Source organism: Triturus cristatus, chromosome 5_1, assembly GCF_964204655.1.
Source record: "Triturus cristatus chromosome 5_1, aTriCri1.1, whole genome shotgun sequence".
Taxonomy (NCBI): Eukaryota; Metazoa; Chordata; class Amphibia; order Caudata; family Salamandridae; genus Triturus; species Triturus cristatus.
Window position 1 is genome coordinate 3,920,838 of NC_140587.1, and position 16,831 is coordinate 3,937,668.

General features: G+C 48.7%; 1 protein-coding gene across 3 annotated transcripts in view; it reads left to right on the forward strand.

Moving 5' to 3' along the window:
- The window catches only part of LOC146829915 (butyrophilin subfamily 2 member A1-like), a 193,064-nt gene that overhangs the window by 95,537 nt on the left and 80,696 nt on the right, over positions 1–16,831 (forward strand). For all 3 annotated transcript variants that reach the window (XM_085604184.1, XM_085604186.1, XM_085604185.1), the window contains one exon: positions 7,504–7,854. In XM_085604184.1, the coding sequence (XP_085460310.1) occupies positions 7,504–7,854 (351 nt within the window). The remainder of the gene's footprint in view (positions 1–7,503; positions 7,855–16,831) is intronic.

Below are 16,831 nucleotides of genomic sequence, written 5' to 3' on the forward strand. Positions count from 1 at the left end.
TTTACGTAGATTTTCATGTATTCCCAATGTCTGATCCTGGTGAGGTGTGGCCCTTTGATATGAGGTACAGGGATTGCTGGGGAGTTTCTGAGTGAGGACGCTGCCTCTATCATGGAAGGCATGGCCACTGACCAACAAGTGGTCTTCAGACTCCAATGTCAATCAATCAATCAACATGACTCGTACTGCGCAGCTAAACACCCGTGAGGGTATCCAGGTGCTGAGGATCTTACAGCGGAGGCACAGTCAAGCAGCCAAGTCTTGAGTCCTTTCCCGATTTCCCACAGCGAGGGTGAGGTCCGGAGGTGAAGAAGGAGATCCTTCCATGACCTTCCACGGGGTAGGAGAAGGAACGACCTCTGATGTAGCGTAAAAATACATGAGGGATGAGAACGAGGTGCAGGTAGGCAGAGCGTAGTGTCTAGAGGGTTGGTGAAAGTTCAGGCAATGGTTGATGTACACTGGTCCTCGGTTGTGCAGGACTTTGAACGTGTGGAACAGTATCTTAAAGTGGCATCTCTTCTGGATGGGGAGTCAGTGGAGCTCTCTGAAGTGGGGGTGAGGTTGAGGATGAGTCTGGCCACGGAATTTTGTATGGTCTATAGTCTCTTCTGGAGGTGCAGGGGGATTCCTCCATAGAGTCTGTTGCCGTATTCCATCCGGCTGCTAACTAGGGCTTCGGTGATGATTCGTTTGGTGTTGACCAAGAGCAATTTGAAGATCTTGTGTAGCATTCGGAGAGTGTGAAAGCAGGTGGAGAAGACTGTGCTGATCTGGTTTTTTATGGTGAGCTTGCTGTCCAGGATGATGCTGAGGTTGCAGGTGCCGTCTGTCATTGTGGGTGAGGGGCCTAGTTCCGAAGACCACCAGGTGTTGTTCCACGGGGAGGTGTTGTTCCCGAAGATCAGTACTTCTGCTTTGTCTGTCAGGCAGTTGTCTCTCATCTAGTCAGAGATGCTTATCATTTACCTGTGGAAGGTGGCCCTTGTGGTGCAGGGCTCTTCTGGTAGTGATAGGATAAGCTGGGTGTCCTCAGCATAGGATATGATGTTTATTCCATGGGTTCTGACTATGTTGGCCGGGGGGTCATGTAGATGTTGAATAGGGTGGGGCTGAGGGATAAGCGTTGAGGGACACCACAGATGAGGCTGTTGTGTTTGAAGGTGAAGGAAGGGAGGTAGATTCTCTGGTTTCTTCCAGTGAAGAAGGAGGCAACCCATCTGAGGGTGTCCCCTTTAATTTCGATGTGGTAAAGGGGCCGATTCACAGAACTAACTTAAGACAAAATCCTAAACTTACTACTTTTGGTATTCACAGAAGTTAGGATTTTGTCTTAAATTTGTCTTAAGACAAACTTAAGACAAACTTAAGACAGACTTAAGACAAAATCCTAACTTAAGTCTGTCTTAAGTGTGTCTTAAGTCTGTCTTAAGTTTGTCTTAAGTCTGTCTTAAGTCTGTCTTCAGTTTGTCTTAAGACAAACTTAAGACAAAATCCTAACTTCTGTTAGTTCTTTGAATCGCGCCCGGAGTCTCTAAATAAGAGTGTGGTGGGATACGGTGTTGAATGCTGCTTAGAGGTCGAGGAGGATCAGGGCCGCTGTTTCTCTATGGTCCAGGAAGGGCTCTGATGTCATCAGTGGCAGTTATTAGGGTGGTTTCAGTGCTGTTGTTAGTGTGGAATTCAGGCTGGGAGATGTCCAGAAGTTTGTTGTTCTCCAGATGTTCCGTGAGCTGGCAGTTCATGGCTTTTTCAAGGACATTGGTGGGAAAAGGGGAGCAGAGAGATGAGACAGAAGTTCTTAAGTTCGCTTTGGCTGACAGACGGTTTCTTGAGAAGGGGTTTGACTTCAGTGTTTCCGTTCATCGGGGAAGGTGGCTGTTGTGATGGATGCATTGAAGATGGTGGTGAGTTCATTACTGATCAACTTGCTTCAAAGGTTGAAGCGATAGGAGCAGGTTTCAGTAGGTGTTCCTGAGTGGGTGGAGTTAATGATAGCAGTGGTGTTTTGTGTGGTGAGCTAGTGTTAGGTGTTTAGCAGGTAGTCAGGGTGTGAATCAGTGGAAGCAATGAGGCTGAGGATGTTGGCAGTGGTGGGTTAGGGATCGAGGTTTTAGTAGATGTTGGAGATCTTGCCGTGGAACAAATATGCCAGGGTGTCGCAGAGTTCCTGGGTTGGGATGATAATATTTTCAGAGGCTGAAGGGTTGGAAAACTCTCTGATGTTGAATAGTTCTTTACTGTGGTTGGCAGTGGCCTTAATGCGGTTGGAAAGAGTGTTCTTTTTTGTCTTTTTCAAGAGTTGGTGCTATTGGTTGAGCGATGTTTTGATGGAGGTTCGGTCTGAGGTGTCCTTGCTGGTGTGCCACCTTCTTTAAAGTTGATTGCAGTTGCGTTTTGTTACATGGTGTACCAGCTGGCTGGTTTCAAGGGTCTTTTAGGTTTTGTGGGCTTGATGGGGGTGACTCTGTTGATGCAGTCGGTGATCCAGGTGGAGAAGTTCTCCATAGACTGTTCTAGGTTGGTTGAGGTACCCCGGTGGGAGGAGTTGAGGGCATCAGTCCATTGGGTCTCTGATACTTTGAGCCAGCTTTGGTGACAGGTGCTGGGCGTTTTGATGGTGGTTCAGGGGGACCTGTGATGGTGAAGTAGATGATGGTGTGATGTGTCCATGTGAGTTTGGTGGTATGGTTGTACTTGACTTTTTCACTGGCCATAAAAATGGGGTTGAGTGTGTGTCCTGTGATGTGCATGGGGTTGGTGACTTGTGTGATGCACAGGGTGTTCATGCTTTTGAGGAGGTTGGCGGTGTTGATGTTGCCAGGGTCATCAAGGGGGAAATTGTGATCTCTGAGGAAGATGTAGTGTTTGGAGTTGATGCAAGCGGGGCGATGAAATTGGGGAAAGTGTTGAAGAAGCTGGGGCAAGGACCTGGAGATCTGCAGGTGAGGGTGCCTCTGATGGTGCCACAGAGTATGCCCATTCTAAAAAAGGCCAATTTGGATTCTTCAATCCTCTCTATTGGTGTTGGACTTGGCCCTTTTTGCAGGGTCATCCCTTAACTTTTTGCCCTCCCATAGGAATGCATTGGGGATTCCCTGATAAGTGTTTCAGTGGTAATTCCTAATATAAGGGGAGCAGCCTGGTCAAGTTCGGTATGTTTGGACTATTAATATTAAATGCTATGCAATGGTGTGAGCAGATTTATTATCACTATCCTATAAATGCCACTTTTAGAAGTGGGCATTTCTGTGTGCTATGTGTCTGCCTGCCCGATGTGGATTGCATGTCTGGCTTTGGAGTGGCAGGGGCTGGTGAGGTGTGTGTGGCTCCAGGAGGGGCAGGGTGAGTCAGCACTAGGCTGAATAGAGCATCTGCATTTGGAGTGGTGGGAGGAGTAGTCCCCTGAACAGGTCTGTGCCTGCCTGGGTGAATGCTGGCTCTGCCTCCCTGTAGTTTGTCTGATGACGAGCTCCCACCTGACAATGGGGAAGAGGAGCCCTGTAAACAGAGCGCTCCACACTCCGCAGAACCAGTTAGGACTGGTTCCCCCGAAGCCCTGTGCCAGGGCAGACAAAGGAATTTGGGATATAAATTTTGGTGCTGTTCCTGTGCTTCTCGGTGATGTGGGGGCTTGATGCTGATGGGCCCCAGGAGGAACCGCCACAAGGGGCTGCTTCCCTGTTGGAGGGCCCTGTGTGCTGGCCTGCCTGGGCCCAGCTCTGCCCCTTTAACTTCGAGGGCCCTAGAGCCTCATGAGCACTGTGTGTGGACTGCCGGGTGAAGAGAGAACACGGATGTCTGCAGCGCTGGGCTGCGATGGGCTGTGAGGGAACAACGGTGTGTGGGATTCCCTCTGCGCTGTTTATTGGAAGGGGAGCCCACCTTGCATTGTGCGCTGCTTGGGTTATTTTTGCGGTGGGAGTCCACCCCACAATTGCAGCCACATTGGAGTTGTTTATCGGCGGGAACTCACCCCTCTGTAGTATGCTACCATTGGTGGGTGCCCACCCGTATTGGTGTTTGTGAAGAGCGGGTACCCATCCCACATTTGCTGTTGGTTTGCGGCGGGAGCCTACCCCACACTTTGTCCCGCAGAGAAGAGAGAGCCACTGAAAAGCACCGCCACGGCACGGAAGACAGGCAAGTTGCCTGACTCTGGGCAGGGCCAAACAGAAGGAGACTGCCGAGGCCGCCAATTGCAGTGCGGCCGGCCGAAAGATAAGCAAAGTGGTGGCCTGTTGTCCAGCAGGGCTCCCGTGAGCTGGGGAGAGCTCCGCAGGGTCCAGAAGGCGGTGCATTCCTGAGCAGGGCTCCCATGAGCTGGTGGGAGCCCACGCTTGCAAGGAGCAGTCAAGAGGTCCTGGTGGAGCGGGGACTGTCGAGGCACATTGCCGTTGCCTGTCCCCTGCTCCAAGGAGTCCCCGAAGGAGCCCCAGTGAGTGGGGCTCTTTGATGTATGGCAGGTGCCTAGTTGAGGGCATCGGGGTCCTGTGAAGAGGAGCCCCGGGATAGAGAGGCTCCCGAAGCACTGTGAGTGCTGTTGGCTTTTTGCTGAACATTAAGGTAGTGAAAGGAGGCACAAGGAGGAGCCCAGTGAAACCGGGCTCCCCAGGCACAGTGAGGGCCAGGGCTTGTGTACTCTTCTCAGCTGCACTGCCGTTGTGGGCAGCTGCACCGTGGGGGCAATCTTGTGTTCCAGAGCCCCAGAGTGGGGCTCCAACTTTCTCAGTTGTGGCCAGTGTCCCTATTGCTTGACACAGCTGCACCACGAGGGTGCGGGCAGCTGCAACGTTTGAGGGCCATTTCCTTTCTTAAGGAAGGGGTGAGTTGCACCCCACGCCCCAGCGCATCTGCGCACCGTGTTTTAGCTGCCAAGGCAGCCACGGGCCCATTCTAGAGCTCTCATTTCACGCTGTGACTTTGCGGGACATAGGGCATGTTGTAAAAGGTCAGTTGGCCTGCGTTCAGTTCAGCGATTACGCTAAGATGCTGTGTGCACTTTATGGGTGTACTGATAGGGCCCAAGGCCCTAAAGGGATGTATGCACCTAATTAGTGTTACTATGGTGCACTGCCAAATGTGTGCATAATGTGTTTATGCCGATAAGGCCTATTGCATAATGTGTTTATGCTATTGAGGTTTGGGCCTAATGTGTTTTATGCCTAATGTGATAATGCTGAGGTAATTATTGTACCAGTAGTTACTGGTTGTGTTTTAAGTTTACGACCTGCATTCTGATGGTTCTGACCGTGGCCCATGACAGATTCGATTAGAGGTTCTGTGGACGCTAACATCCCTATTATGCTGCTGTATTAGACGCTCTTTGGGAAAGGCCAAAAAATGTGGACTCCCGATTGGTGGACTCCTGAATTAGGTAGTGCCCAAACTCCCTGTCAGTTTGTAAAAAATCTGGGCATTAAATGAGATCAAGACTTTGCAATGAAAGATCAGATCCTATCTACAACGGGCACCTTCTTCTGCATGTTGCAGTGCTGCGCCTGTGGTACAAAAAGATCTAGATTATACTGTGGGTCTCAAAAGACAGGAACACGTCACACTGCTGTGAAAGTGGAAGTGGTTAGTATTGCAAGGTCGCTGGTTTATGAGCAACCAAGTGAAGAAATAGATCTTCCTTTTCAAAAGCCATGAGTGACCCACAGGAGAAGACAACCAGGCTTCATGCAAGATCAACATCTGTCTGCAAGACGACCAATGGCAGCGGTGTCTGCCTCTGAGCGACCATGCTTCCTGCAAGAGGAACATCTGCAAGACAAACAATGGCTGCGGTGTCTGCCTCTGAGCAGGCAGGATCCCTGCAAGAAGAACATCTGGCTCCAAGACGACCAATGGCAGCGGTGTCTGCATCTGAGCAGGCAGGATCCCTGCAAGAAGAACATCTGGCTCCAAGACGAACAATGGCAGCGGTGTCTGCCTCTGTGCGACCAGGCTTCCTGCAAGAGGAACATCTGCAAGACAAACAATGGCTGCGGTGTCTGCCTCTGAGCAGGCAGGATCCCTGCAAGAAGAACATCTGGCTCCAAGACGACCAATGGCAGCGGTGTCCGAGTGAAAGCAGTACCACCATCAGTAGCACTTGTCTTCAGGGGTGGATGAAAGCGCATCATACAAGGGTTAGTCTAGGATCCACAGGACAGTGTTACTCCTCTTCTACAAGACTATACTTGATGGAGTAAATGCTTCAGAAAGCCTAGGTGCCAAAGAGCTGAGTAGAGCATGAAACCAGAGGGAGCTGCTGCTCAGAAAGACTGAAAAAGGGCTTGGCCTGGGAAACTCAGCCGTGAAGCACCTCAGATCTGAATTTGGGTTTTGAAGAACCTACACCTTATTGAATTTCCACCTTGCTGAGACCCTTCTTGATGAGAGGATAAATGTCACAGCCATGTCTTTGGAATCAGCATCATATAGGTACATGTGGCACTTTCATCTTGTGGGACATTTCTACACAGCATAGTTTATACATCCGAGTCCTCAAGGTGGCTGAATGTGGGTTCCACCTCACCTTCACCAGCAGCGATTCATGGATCAGTCTGTGGCGTTGACTGTTCCTTCCAGAACTCCAACACTTTTGGACGCATTCTTGAGGGTTCGACAAATTAAAACCTGAGGCTCAAACTATCGGCTGATCTTACTTTACACAAAGAACTACTCTATATCCGGCAGATCTATGCTTCAATTCTGACATCTGCGTGATCCATCTCAACATCTGATGACCTGCGTTGCACGTTGGCCACGGCAATCACCTTTCCACCGCCAGACCTAATGTGCCTGCCCACATGATTCCACGCATGGAACAGCATGTTTGGCCCATTAAATTGATATGAGTTAACCTCTGACCTTTAGCGCCTATTCAATGATTGATGACTTATTTTTAATTTTTGGGTAATTTGAATACTTTTATGCTGCACGCTTTTCACTCCTTGGTACGTAGTGCATGACACATTTATTGCAATTTCTTTCTGTCTGATAACTTGCTTAGTATATTTATGTTATGTATCTCTCTTCTGTATTGCTGATTTGGCTAGCTGTGCTTCTCTCATTTTGATATTTTTATTTTTGAGGACATTACTTCACCCAGGAGCAAAGCCTGGTTTTATGCAGCTTGAGAATGCTTCCCGCTGCAGATACAAGGCTGGTTGATATGCAGTCAGGTACTCTCAGAAAGCAGAGTGCAGATGGTACAAGCATTGATGTTGTACAGTCTGAGAACCCTGTCTGAACAAGGATATTTTTTATTTCTATGATGTGTGTGGTGTCATTCACATAGTAGAAAGTCTATCATCTGCTGCTGCACCCAGTGAGGTCCTTTGGAGAAGTCTACAGCACAACAGATGCAGTGGACAAGGACTGATGGTATGAAGCCAGATGTAGGAATCCATTTTTGATCCATTCCAGCATCTTTATCTCTTGTCAAGTGTTCTGCTGCTGTCAAGTGTTATGACATTGCAATTCTGAAGCATTTATTTTGCTTTATCATTTTAGCAGGTACATTCACTGCTGTGGGACCCAAGGAAGCCATCTTTGTTAATTATGGCGAGGACGCTGTCCTGCCTTGTCACCTTGTGCCTCATATAAGTGCGCAGAAGATGGAGGTGAGATGGTTCCGGTCACAATACCAGTCCGTGGTGCACCTCTACCGCGATGGGAAGGACCAGGATGGTGTTCAGATGCGACAATTTCAGCAGAGAACAGAGCTCCGTAAACATCATCTGACCAGTGGGCGCGTTGAGCTGAAGATACGCAGTGTGAAACTCTCAGACGCGGGTTCCTACACCTGCTTCTTCCAGTCTCATTGGTTCTACGATAGTGCACAGCTGGAGCTGGTGGTGACAGGTGGGTGGTCACACACTTCTTATGACAGTATCACTTGTACTTCTATGTTCCATGTTGTTCTACACCTCAGCGGCGACCCAATGTGCCTGTTTTTAGTAGACCAAAGTGTCATCCCTTGAGTAACTGTCCACCTGTTCCAGCTTCTCCATAAGTTGCCCTGGGTCAAGAGGCTATTTGAATTATTATCCATGACAAACATATACCTAAGTAAAAAGTATAATAAAAATTAAATCAAAAACTATAAATACAAAGTAAGCAAATGCCAAGAAAACCTAAATGAATAATAAATCAGCAGAGATTCAGCTCTTATATGAAGTTGACTGGAGCGGTGTCCCTGGGTGAATGCCACCCAGGGTATTGAGTTGACTGGAGCTGTGTCCCTGGGTGAATGCCACCCAGGGTATTGAATTAACTGGAGAGGTGTCCCTTGGTGAATGCCACCCAGGGTATTGAATTAACTGGAGAGGTGTCCCTGGGTGAATGCCACCCAGGGTATTGAGTTGACTGGAGCGGTGTCCCTGGGTGAATGCCACCCAGGGTATTGAGTTGACTGGAGCGGTGTCCCTGGGTGAATGCCACCCAGGGTATTGAGTTGACTGGAGCAGTGTCCCTGAGTGAATGCCACCCAGGGTATTGAATTAACTGGAGAGGTGTCCCTGGGTGAATGCCACCCAGGGTATTGAGTTGACTGGAGCGGTCTCCCTGGGTGAATGCCACCCAGGGTATTGAGTTGACTGGAGCAGTGTCTGTGGGTGAATGCCACCCAGGGTATTCAGTTGACTGGAGCAGTGTCCCTGGGTGAATGCCACCCAGGGTATTGAGTTGACTGGAGCGGTGTCCCTGGGTGAATGCCACCCAGGGTATTGAGTTGACTGGAGCAGTGTACCTGCGTGAATGCCACCCAGGGTATTGAGTTGACTGGAGCGGTGTCCCTGAGTGAATGCCACCCAGGATATTGAATTAACTGGAGCTGTGTCCCTGGGTGAATGCTACCTAGGGTATTGAGTTGACTGGAGCGATGTCCCTGGGTGAATGCCACCCAAGCTGGCACTGAGGGACTGGGATTGGGGTTCCTACACCCGAAACTACAGGTAGCCTGAGATTCCTCTACTGTCATCATCATGTTTCCACAATAACTTTAAGAATTTTGGTTTGATTATGAGCTTGACGGTGTGGAAGAGGGTTGACACTCCACCGCCTGCTCCCACGCCACCAAACTCACCGCCAACTGCCCACCGGATTAAATGCTCTAATCCGGCGGGCGGTCCTGTGGTGTCTGGCTCATGGTGCCCCAATTCAAAGGCTCAAAGGAGAGCCAAAGAAATGCAGTGTTGTAGGACCGCCACAGTGAGTTCCAGCACGGCATGGACTGCAAAGTCCATGTGGTGCAGGATCTGGGGGTGCAGAAAGACAGGGGGAGGCACATGCATCCTGCGCACCGAGGCACCAGGGGGCCCTATAGGGCTCCCGTAGTTTCCTCACTGCCACCCTTTTCATGGAGGGCTCATTGCCATGAAAAGGAGGGCAGTGAAGAGACTCATAATACGCTTGGCGGTGCAGCAGCTTCACCACCAGCATTTTGTGGCCTCAGACCGCTGCAAGACCAGCAGAGATCCACGATCCCTGGCGGTAGCAGCAGTCGTATGGTGGTCCGACTGGTAAAGTCATAATACGGCGGTTCGACCACTGGTGCTGCAGTTGCCGCACGGCCACCGTGGTTTTGGCTATCCATCGGACTGCAAAACTCTTAATCAGGCCCTTACATTTATTTCTACCACAGGTTCCCAAAGGTAAACATAGTAGTGGCAGAGACTCTCCAGAATCTGCTGCATCCAAATGGAATCCCTACTCTCTCCCTGTCCGGTCAGACTCCGGCCTGTTCAAACTTAGGAAAACTTTAAAAACCTGGCTCTTCTCCCATCAATGTCGTATTGTTTCACCGGCTCCTGTTTGGTCTTCCTGTGAATTGTGTCTTTAGCCCCAAGATTGGTTAGAGCGAGAAATAAGAGGGGCAAGAGACCATAAGCTGTGAGGCAAGACTGGAGGGTTCATAATCTACATACAAGACCCTGTAGTAGAGCAACGGTGTCAGGAGGCAAAGCTGAGAAGGATGCCTTATTCAAAGAGAAAAAAGCCAAGAATGAGTTAGAGCAATCCAGCTGTCTGAAGAGGGTATATGTGACCAGCAAGAAGGGGTCAAGGGAGGCCTCCAGCCTGAAGAGGGTATATGTGACCAGCAAGAAGGGGTCAAGGGAGGCCTCCAGCCTGAAGAGGGTATATGTGACCAGCAAGAAGGGGTAAAGGGAGGCCTCCAGCCTGGAGAGGGTATATGTGACCAAAGAGAAGGGACGAGGGAGTACACCAGTCTGAGGAGGGCATTTGTGACTAAAGGCAAAGGGAGACCACCAGCCTGAAGAGGGTACATGTCACCAATGAGAAGGGGTGAAGGGTGTACTGCAGCCTGAAGAGTGTATATGTGACTAAAGGCAAAGGGCGATGTGAGGCCACCAGCCTGAGGAGTGTATATGTGACCAACGAGAAGGGGTGAAGGGAGCCCTCCAGCCTGAAGAGGGTACATTTGACCAAAGAGAAGGGGTGATGGGAGTCCTCCAGCCTGAAGAGGGTATATGTGACTAAAGGCAAAGCGTGAAAGAAGTCCACCAACCTGAAGACAGTATATGTGACCAACGAGAAGGGGTGAAGGGAGCCCTCCAGCATGAAGAGGGTATATGTGACCAGCAAGAAGGGTCGAAGGGAGTCCACCAGCCTGAAGAGGGTATATGTGACCAACGAGAAAGGGATGAAGGGAGGCCTCAAGCATCAAGAGGGTATATGTGAGCAAAGAGAAGAGACGAGGGAGTACACCAGCCTGAAGAGTGTATATGTCACCAACGAGAAGGCGTTAAGGGAGTACTGCAGCCTGAAGAGGGTATATGTGACTAAAGGCAAAGGGGGATGGGAGTCCATCAGCCTGAAGAGGGTATATGTGACCAAAGAGAAGGGGCGAGGGTGTACACCAGCCTTAAGAGGGTATATGTGACTAAAGGCAAAGGGCAAAGGGAATACACCAGCCTGAAGAGGGTGTATGTCACCAACGAGAAGGGGTGACAAAGTACTGCAGCCTGAAGAGGGTATATGTGATTAAATGCAAAGGGCGATGGGAGTCCACCAGCCTGAGGAGGGTATATGCGACCCTTGACCCCTCCAGGTTGGTCGCTCCTCCTCCGCACAGCACCGCCTGTGTGTCCCTGCCCCAGCTGCCGCTGCTGCTGAGGAAGTTCGAGGCCCTCCACCACCCTCAGGCTACCACCTGCGCCTCATTTCTGGTGGCCAGTGGTAGGCCGTATGTTTGTTCATCTTGCGCTCTATTGTTTTATTGTATTGCCTGTATTTCATTGTTGTGTCTGTGACTGCTTTTGTTCTGTCTTCCCCCGCTGCCTGTTCGTGGTCCGTGCCTGTTTTCCTCCCTCTGTTCCCCTCGCTGTCCCTGTGTCTCTGCCCGGTTTTTCCTTCTGCACCCCTCGCTGCCCCCGCGTCTCTCCTTCCGTTTTTGCCTTCTGTTTCTCAGCTGCCCCTGTATTTCTGTGCCCTTTTGCCTTCTGTGACACTCGTTTTTCCTGTATTTCTGTGCCCTCTTGCCTTCTGTGACACTCGTTTTTCCTGTATTTCTCCGCCCTTTTTGCCTTCTGTGACACTCGTTTTTCCTGTATTTCTCTGCCCTTTTTGCCTTCTGTGACACTCGTTTTTCCTGTATTTCTCTGCCCTTTTTGCTTTCTGTGACACTCGTTTTTCCTGTATTTCTCTGCCCTTTTTGCCTTCTGTGACACTCGTTTTTCCTGTTCTCTGCCCTTTTTGCCTTCTGTGCCACTCGTTTTTCTTGTATTTCTCTGCCCTTTTTGCTTTCTGTGCCACTCATTTTTCCTGTATTTCTCTGCCCTTTTTGCCTTCTGTGCCACTCGTTTTTCCTGTATTTCTGTGCCCTCTTGCCTTCTGTGACACTCGTTTTTCCTGTATTTCTGTGCCCTCTTGCCTTCTGTGACACTCGTTTTTCCTGTATTTCTCTGCCCTTTTTGCCTTCTGTGACACTCGTTTTTCCTGTATTTCTGTGCCCTCTTGCCTTCTGTGACACTCGTTTTTCCTGTATTTCTGTGCCCTCTTGCCTTCTGTGACACTCGTTTTTCCTGTATTTCTCTGCCCTTTTTGCCTTCTGTGACACTCGTTTTTCCTGTATTTCTCTGCCCTTTTTGCCTTCTGTGACACTCGTTTTTCCTGTATTTCTCTGCCCTTTTTGCCTTCTGTGACACTCGTTTTTCCTGTATTTCTCTGCCCTTTTTGCTTTCTGTGACACTCGTTTTTCCTGTATTTCTCAGCCCTTTTTGCCTTCTGTGCCACTCGTTTTTCCTGTTCTCTGCCCTTTTTGCCTTCTGTGCCACTCGTTTTTCCTGTATTTCTCTGCCCTTTTTGCTTTCTGTGCCACTCGTGTTTCCTGTATTTCTCTGCCCTTTTTGCCTTCTGTGCCACTCGTTTTTCCTGTATTTCTCTGCCCTTTTTGCCTTCTGTGCCACTCGTTTTTCCTGTATTTCTGTACCCTCTTGCCTTCTGTGTCACTCGTTTTTCCTGTATTTCTCTGCCCTCTTGCCTTCTGTGACACTCGTTTTTCCTGTATTTCTCTGCCCTTTTTGCCTTCTGTGACACTCGTTTTTCCTGTATTTCTCTGCCCTTTTTGCCTTCTGTGCCACTCGTTTTTCCTGTATTTCTCTGCCCTTTTTGCCTTCTGTGCCACTCGTTTTTCCTGTATTTCTCTGCCCTTTTTGCCTTCTGTGCCACTCGTTTTTCCTGTATTTCTGTACCCTCTTGCCTTCTGTGTCACTCGTTTTTCCTGTATTTCTCTGCCCTCTTGCCTTCTGTGACACTCGTTTTTCCTGTATTTCTCTGCCCTTTTTGCCTTCTGTGACACTCGTTTTTCCTGTATTTCTCTGCCCTTTTTGCCTTCTGTGCCACTCGTTTTTCTTGTATTTCTCTGCCCTTTTTGCTTTCTGTGCCACTCGTTTTTCCTGTATTTCTCTGCCCTTTTTGCCTTCTGTGCCACTCGTTTTTCCTGTATTTCTGTGCCCTCTTGCCTTCTGTGACACTCGTTTTTCCTGTATTTCTCTGCCCTTTTTGCCTTCTGTGACACTCGTTTTTCCTGTATTTCTCTGCCCTTTTTGCCTTCTGTGACACTCGTTTTTCCTGTATTTCTCTGCCCTTTTTGCCTTCTGTGACACTCGTTTTTCCTGTATTTCTCTGCCCTTTTTGCTTTCTGTGACACTCGTTTTTCCTGTATTTCTCAGCCCTTTTTGCCTTCTGTGCCACTCGTTTTTCCTGTATTTCTCTGCCCTTTTTGCTTTCTGTGCCACTCGTGTTTCCTGTATTTCTCTGCCCTTTTTGCCTTCTGTGCCACTCGTTTTTCCTGTATTTCTCTGCCCTTTTTGCCTTCTGTGCCACTCGTTTTTCCTGTATTTCTGTACCCTCTTGCCTTCTGTGTCACTCGTTTTTCCTGTATTTCTCTGCCCTCTTGCCTTCTGTGACACTCGTTTTTCCTGTATTTCTCTGCCCTTTTTGCCTTCTGTGACACTCGTTTTTCCTGTATTTCTCTGCCCTTTTTGCCTTCTGTGCCACTCGTTTTTTCTGTATTTCTCTGCCCTTTTTGCCTTCTGTGCCACTCGTTTTTCCTGTATTTCTCTGCCCTTTTTGCCTTCTGTGCCACTCGTTTTTCCTGTATTTCTGTACCCTCTTGCCTTCTGTGTCACTCGTTTTTCCTGTATTTCTCTGCCCTCTTGCCTTCTGTGACACTCGTTTTTCCTGTATTTCTCTGCCCTTTTTGCCTTCTGTGACACTCGTTTTTCCTGTATTTCTCTGCCCTTTTTGCCTTCTGTGCCACTCGTTTTTCCTGTATTTCTGTACCCTCTTGCCTTCTGTGTCACTCGTTTTTCCTGTATTTCTCTGCCCTCTTGCCTTCTGTGCCACTCGTTTTTTCTGTATTTCTCTGCCCTTTTTGCCTTCTGTGCCACTCGTTTTTCCTGTATTTCTCTGCCCTTTTTGCCTTCTGTGCCACTCGTTTTTCCTGTATTTCTGTACCCTCTTGCCTTCTGTGTCACTCGTTTTTCCTGTATTTCTCTGCCCTCTTGCCTTCTGTGACACTCGTTTTTCCTGTATTTCTCTGCCCTTTTTGCCTTCTGTGACACTCGTTTTTCCTGTATTTCTCTGCCCTTTTTGCCTTCTGTGCCACTCGTTTTTCCTGTATTTCTGTACCCTCTTGCCTTCTGTGTCACTCGTTTTTCCTGTATTTCTGTGCCCTCTTGCCTTCTGTGACACTCGTTTTTCCTGTATTTCTGTGCCCTCTTGCCTTATGTGACACTCGTTTTTCCTGTATTTCTGTGCCCTCTTGCCTTATGTGACACTCGTTTTTCCTGTATATCTCTGCCCTTTTTGCCTTCTGTGACACTCGTTTTTCCTGTTCTCTGCCCTTTTTGCCTTCTGTGACACTCGTTTTTCCTGTATTTCTCTGCCCTCTTGCCTTCTGTGACACTCGTTTTTCCTGTATTTCTCTGCCCTTTTTGCCTTCTGTGCCACTCGTTTTTCCTGTATTTCTGTGCCCTCTTGCCTTCTGTGACACTCGTTTTTCCTGTATTTCTGTGCCCTCTTGCCTTCTGTGACACTCGTTTTTCCTGTATTTCTGTGCCCTCTTGCCTTCTGTGACACTCGTTTTTCCTGTATTTCTGTGCCCTCTTGCCTTCTGTGACACTCGTTTTTCCTGTATTTCTCTGCCCTTTTTGCCTTCTGTGACACTCGTTTTTCCTGTATTTCTCTGCCCTTTTTGCCTTCTGTGACACTCGTTTTTCCTGTATTTCTCTGCCCTTTTTGCTTTCTGTGACACTCGTTTTTCCTGTATTTCTCAGCCCTTTTTGCCTTCTGTGCCACTCGTTTTTCCTGTTCTCTGCCCTTTTTGCCTTCTGTGCCACTCGTTTTTCCTGTATTTCTCTGCCCTTTTTGCTTTCTGTGCCACTCGTTTTTCCTGTATTTCTCTGCCCTTTTTGCCTTCTGTGCCACTCGTTTTTCCTGTATTTCTCTGCCCTTTTTGCCTTCTGTGCCACTCGTTTTTCCTGTATTTCTGTACCCTCTTGCCTTCTGTGTCACTCGTTTTTCCTGTATTTCTCTGCCCTTTTTGCCTTCTGTGACACTCGTTTTTCCTGTATTTCTCTGCCCTTTTTGCTTTCTGTGACACTCGTTTTTCCTGTATTTCTCAGCCCTTTTTGCCTTCTGTGCCACTCGTTTTTCCTGTTCTCTGCCCTTTTTGCCTTCTGTGCCACTCGTTTTTCCTGTATTTCTCTGCCCTTTTTGCTTTCTGTGCCACTCGTTTTTCCTGTATTTCTCTGCCCTTTTTGCCTTCTGTGCCACTCGTTTTTCCTGTATTTCTCTGCCCTTTTTGCCTTCTGTGACACTCGTTTTTCCTGTATTTCTGTGCCCTCTTGCCTTCTGTGACACTCATTTTTCCTGTATTTCTCTGCCCTTTTTGCCTTCTGTGACACTCGTTTTTCCTGTATTTCTCTGCACTTTTTGCCTTCTGTGACACTCGTTTTTCCTGTATTTCTCTGCCCTTTTTGCCTTCTGTGACACTCGTTTTTCCTGTATTTCTCAGCCCTTTTTGCCTTCTGTGCCACTCGTTTTTCCTGTTCTCTGCCCTTTTTGCCTTCTGTGCCACTCGTTTTTCTTGTATTTCTCTGCCCTTTTTGCCTTCTGTGCCACTCGTTTTTCCTGTATTTCTCTGCCCTTTTTGCCTTCTGTGCCACTCGTTTTTCCTGTATTTCTCTGCCCTTTTTGCCTTCTGTGCCACTCGTTTTTCCTGTATTTCTGTACCCTCTTGCCTTCTGTGTCACTCGTTTTTCCTGTATTTCTCTGCCCTCTTGCCTTCTGTGACACTCGTTTTTCCTGTATTTCTCTGCCCTTTTTGCCTTCTGTGACACTCGTTTTTCCTGTATTTCTCTGCCCTTTTTGCCTTCTGTGCCACTCGTTTTTCCTGTATTTCTGTACCCTCTTGCCTTCTGTGTCACTCGTTTTTCCTGTATTTCTCTGCCCTCTTGCCTTCTGTGACACTCGTTTTTCCTGTATTTCTGTGCCCTCTTGCCTTATGTGACACTCGTTTTTCCTGTATTTCTGTGCCCTCTTGCCTTATGTGACACTCGTTTTTCCTGTATTTCTGTGCCCTCTTGCCTTATGTGACACTCGTTTTTCCTGTATTTCTCTGCCCTTTTTGCCTTCTGTGCCACTCGTTTTTCCTGTATTTCTGTGCCCTCTTGCCCTCTGTGACACTCATTTTCCCTTGTTTTTTGTGCCCTTTTGCCTTCTGTTCCCTTCATCGTCCCTCACCGCCCCCGCCGCTGCATGCCCTGCGGCCCCACCCCCCTGACTGGCCACTGCCCATTCGCTGCCCCCGCCTCCCGCCTCCCAGCTGCTCCTCCCTCTCACCTCCCCATATATGAATGAATGAATGAATGAATGAATGAATGAATCTATATTTATAGAGCGCATGGCTACCAAAGGCCTCCCAGCGCTGAAATATATGCCAGTCACTGCGCGGCTGCGCCACTGGCGCGCCGCTGGCGCGCCTAAGGCAAGCCCATCTGCACCCGTCCGTGCCTGGACCGCACCCAGCACCAGAACCTCTGGACCCCGCACCCACCACGACGACCGCCGCCACTACGGGCAATTTTTACGTGTTCGAAGAAATTGTTCATTCAAAGATGAATATTTCCTCCATTCAGAAAAACTGAAAGAAAATCTACTAGCGAGAGGGTATCCAAAAAAACTTTTGAAAAGAGCCATTAAACGGGCCTGGTGGACACCTCGTGAAACTCTACTTGAGAGACGCAAGAAACCGACATCCGAGAGAATTGTATGTGTATCCACGTTTTGTCCAACATCCAATTGGTTGAAAAAG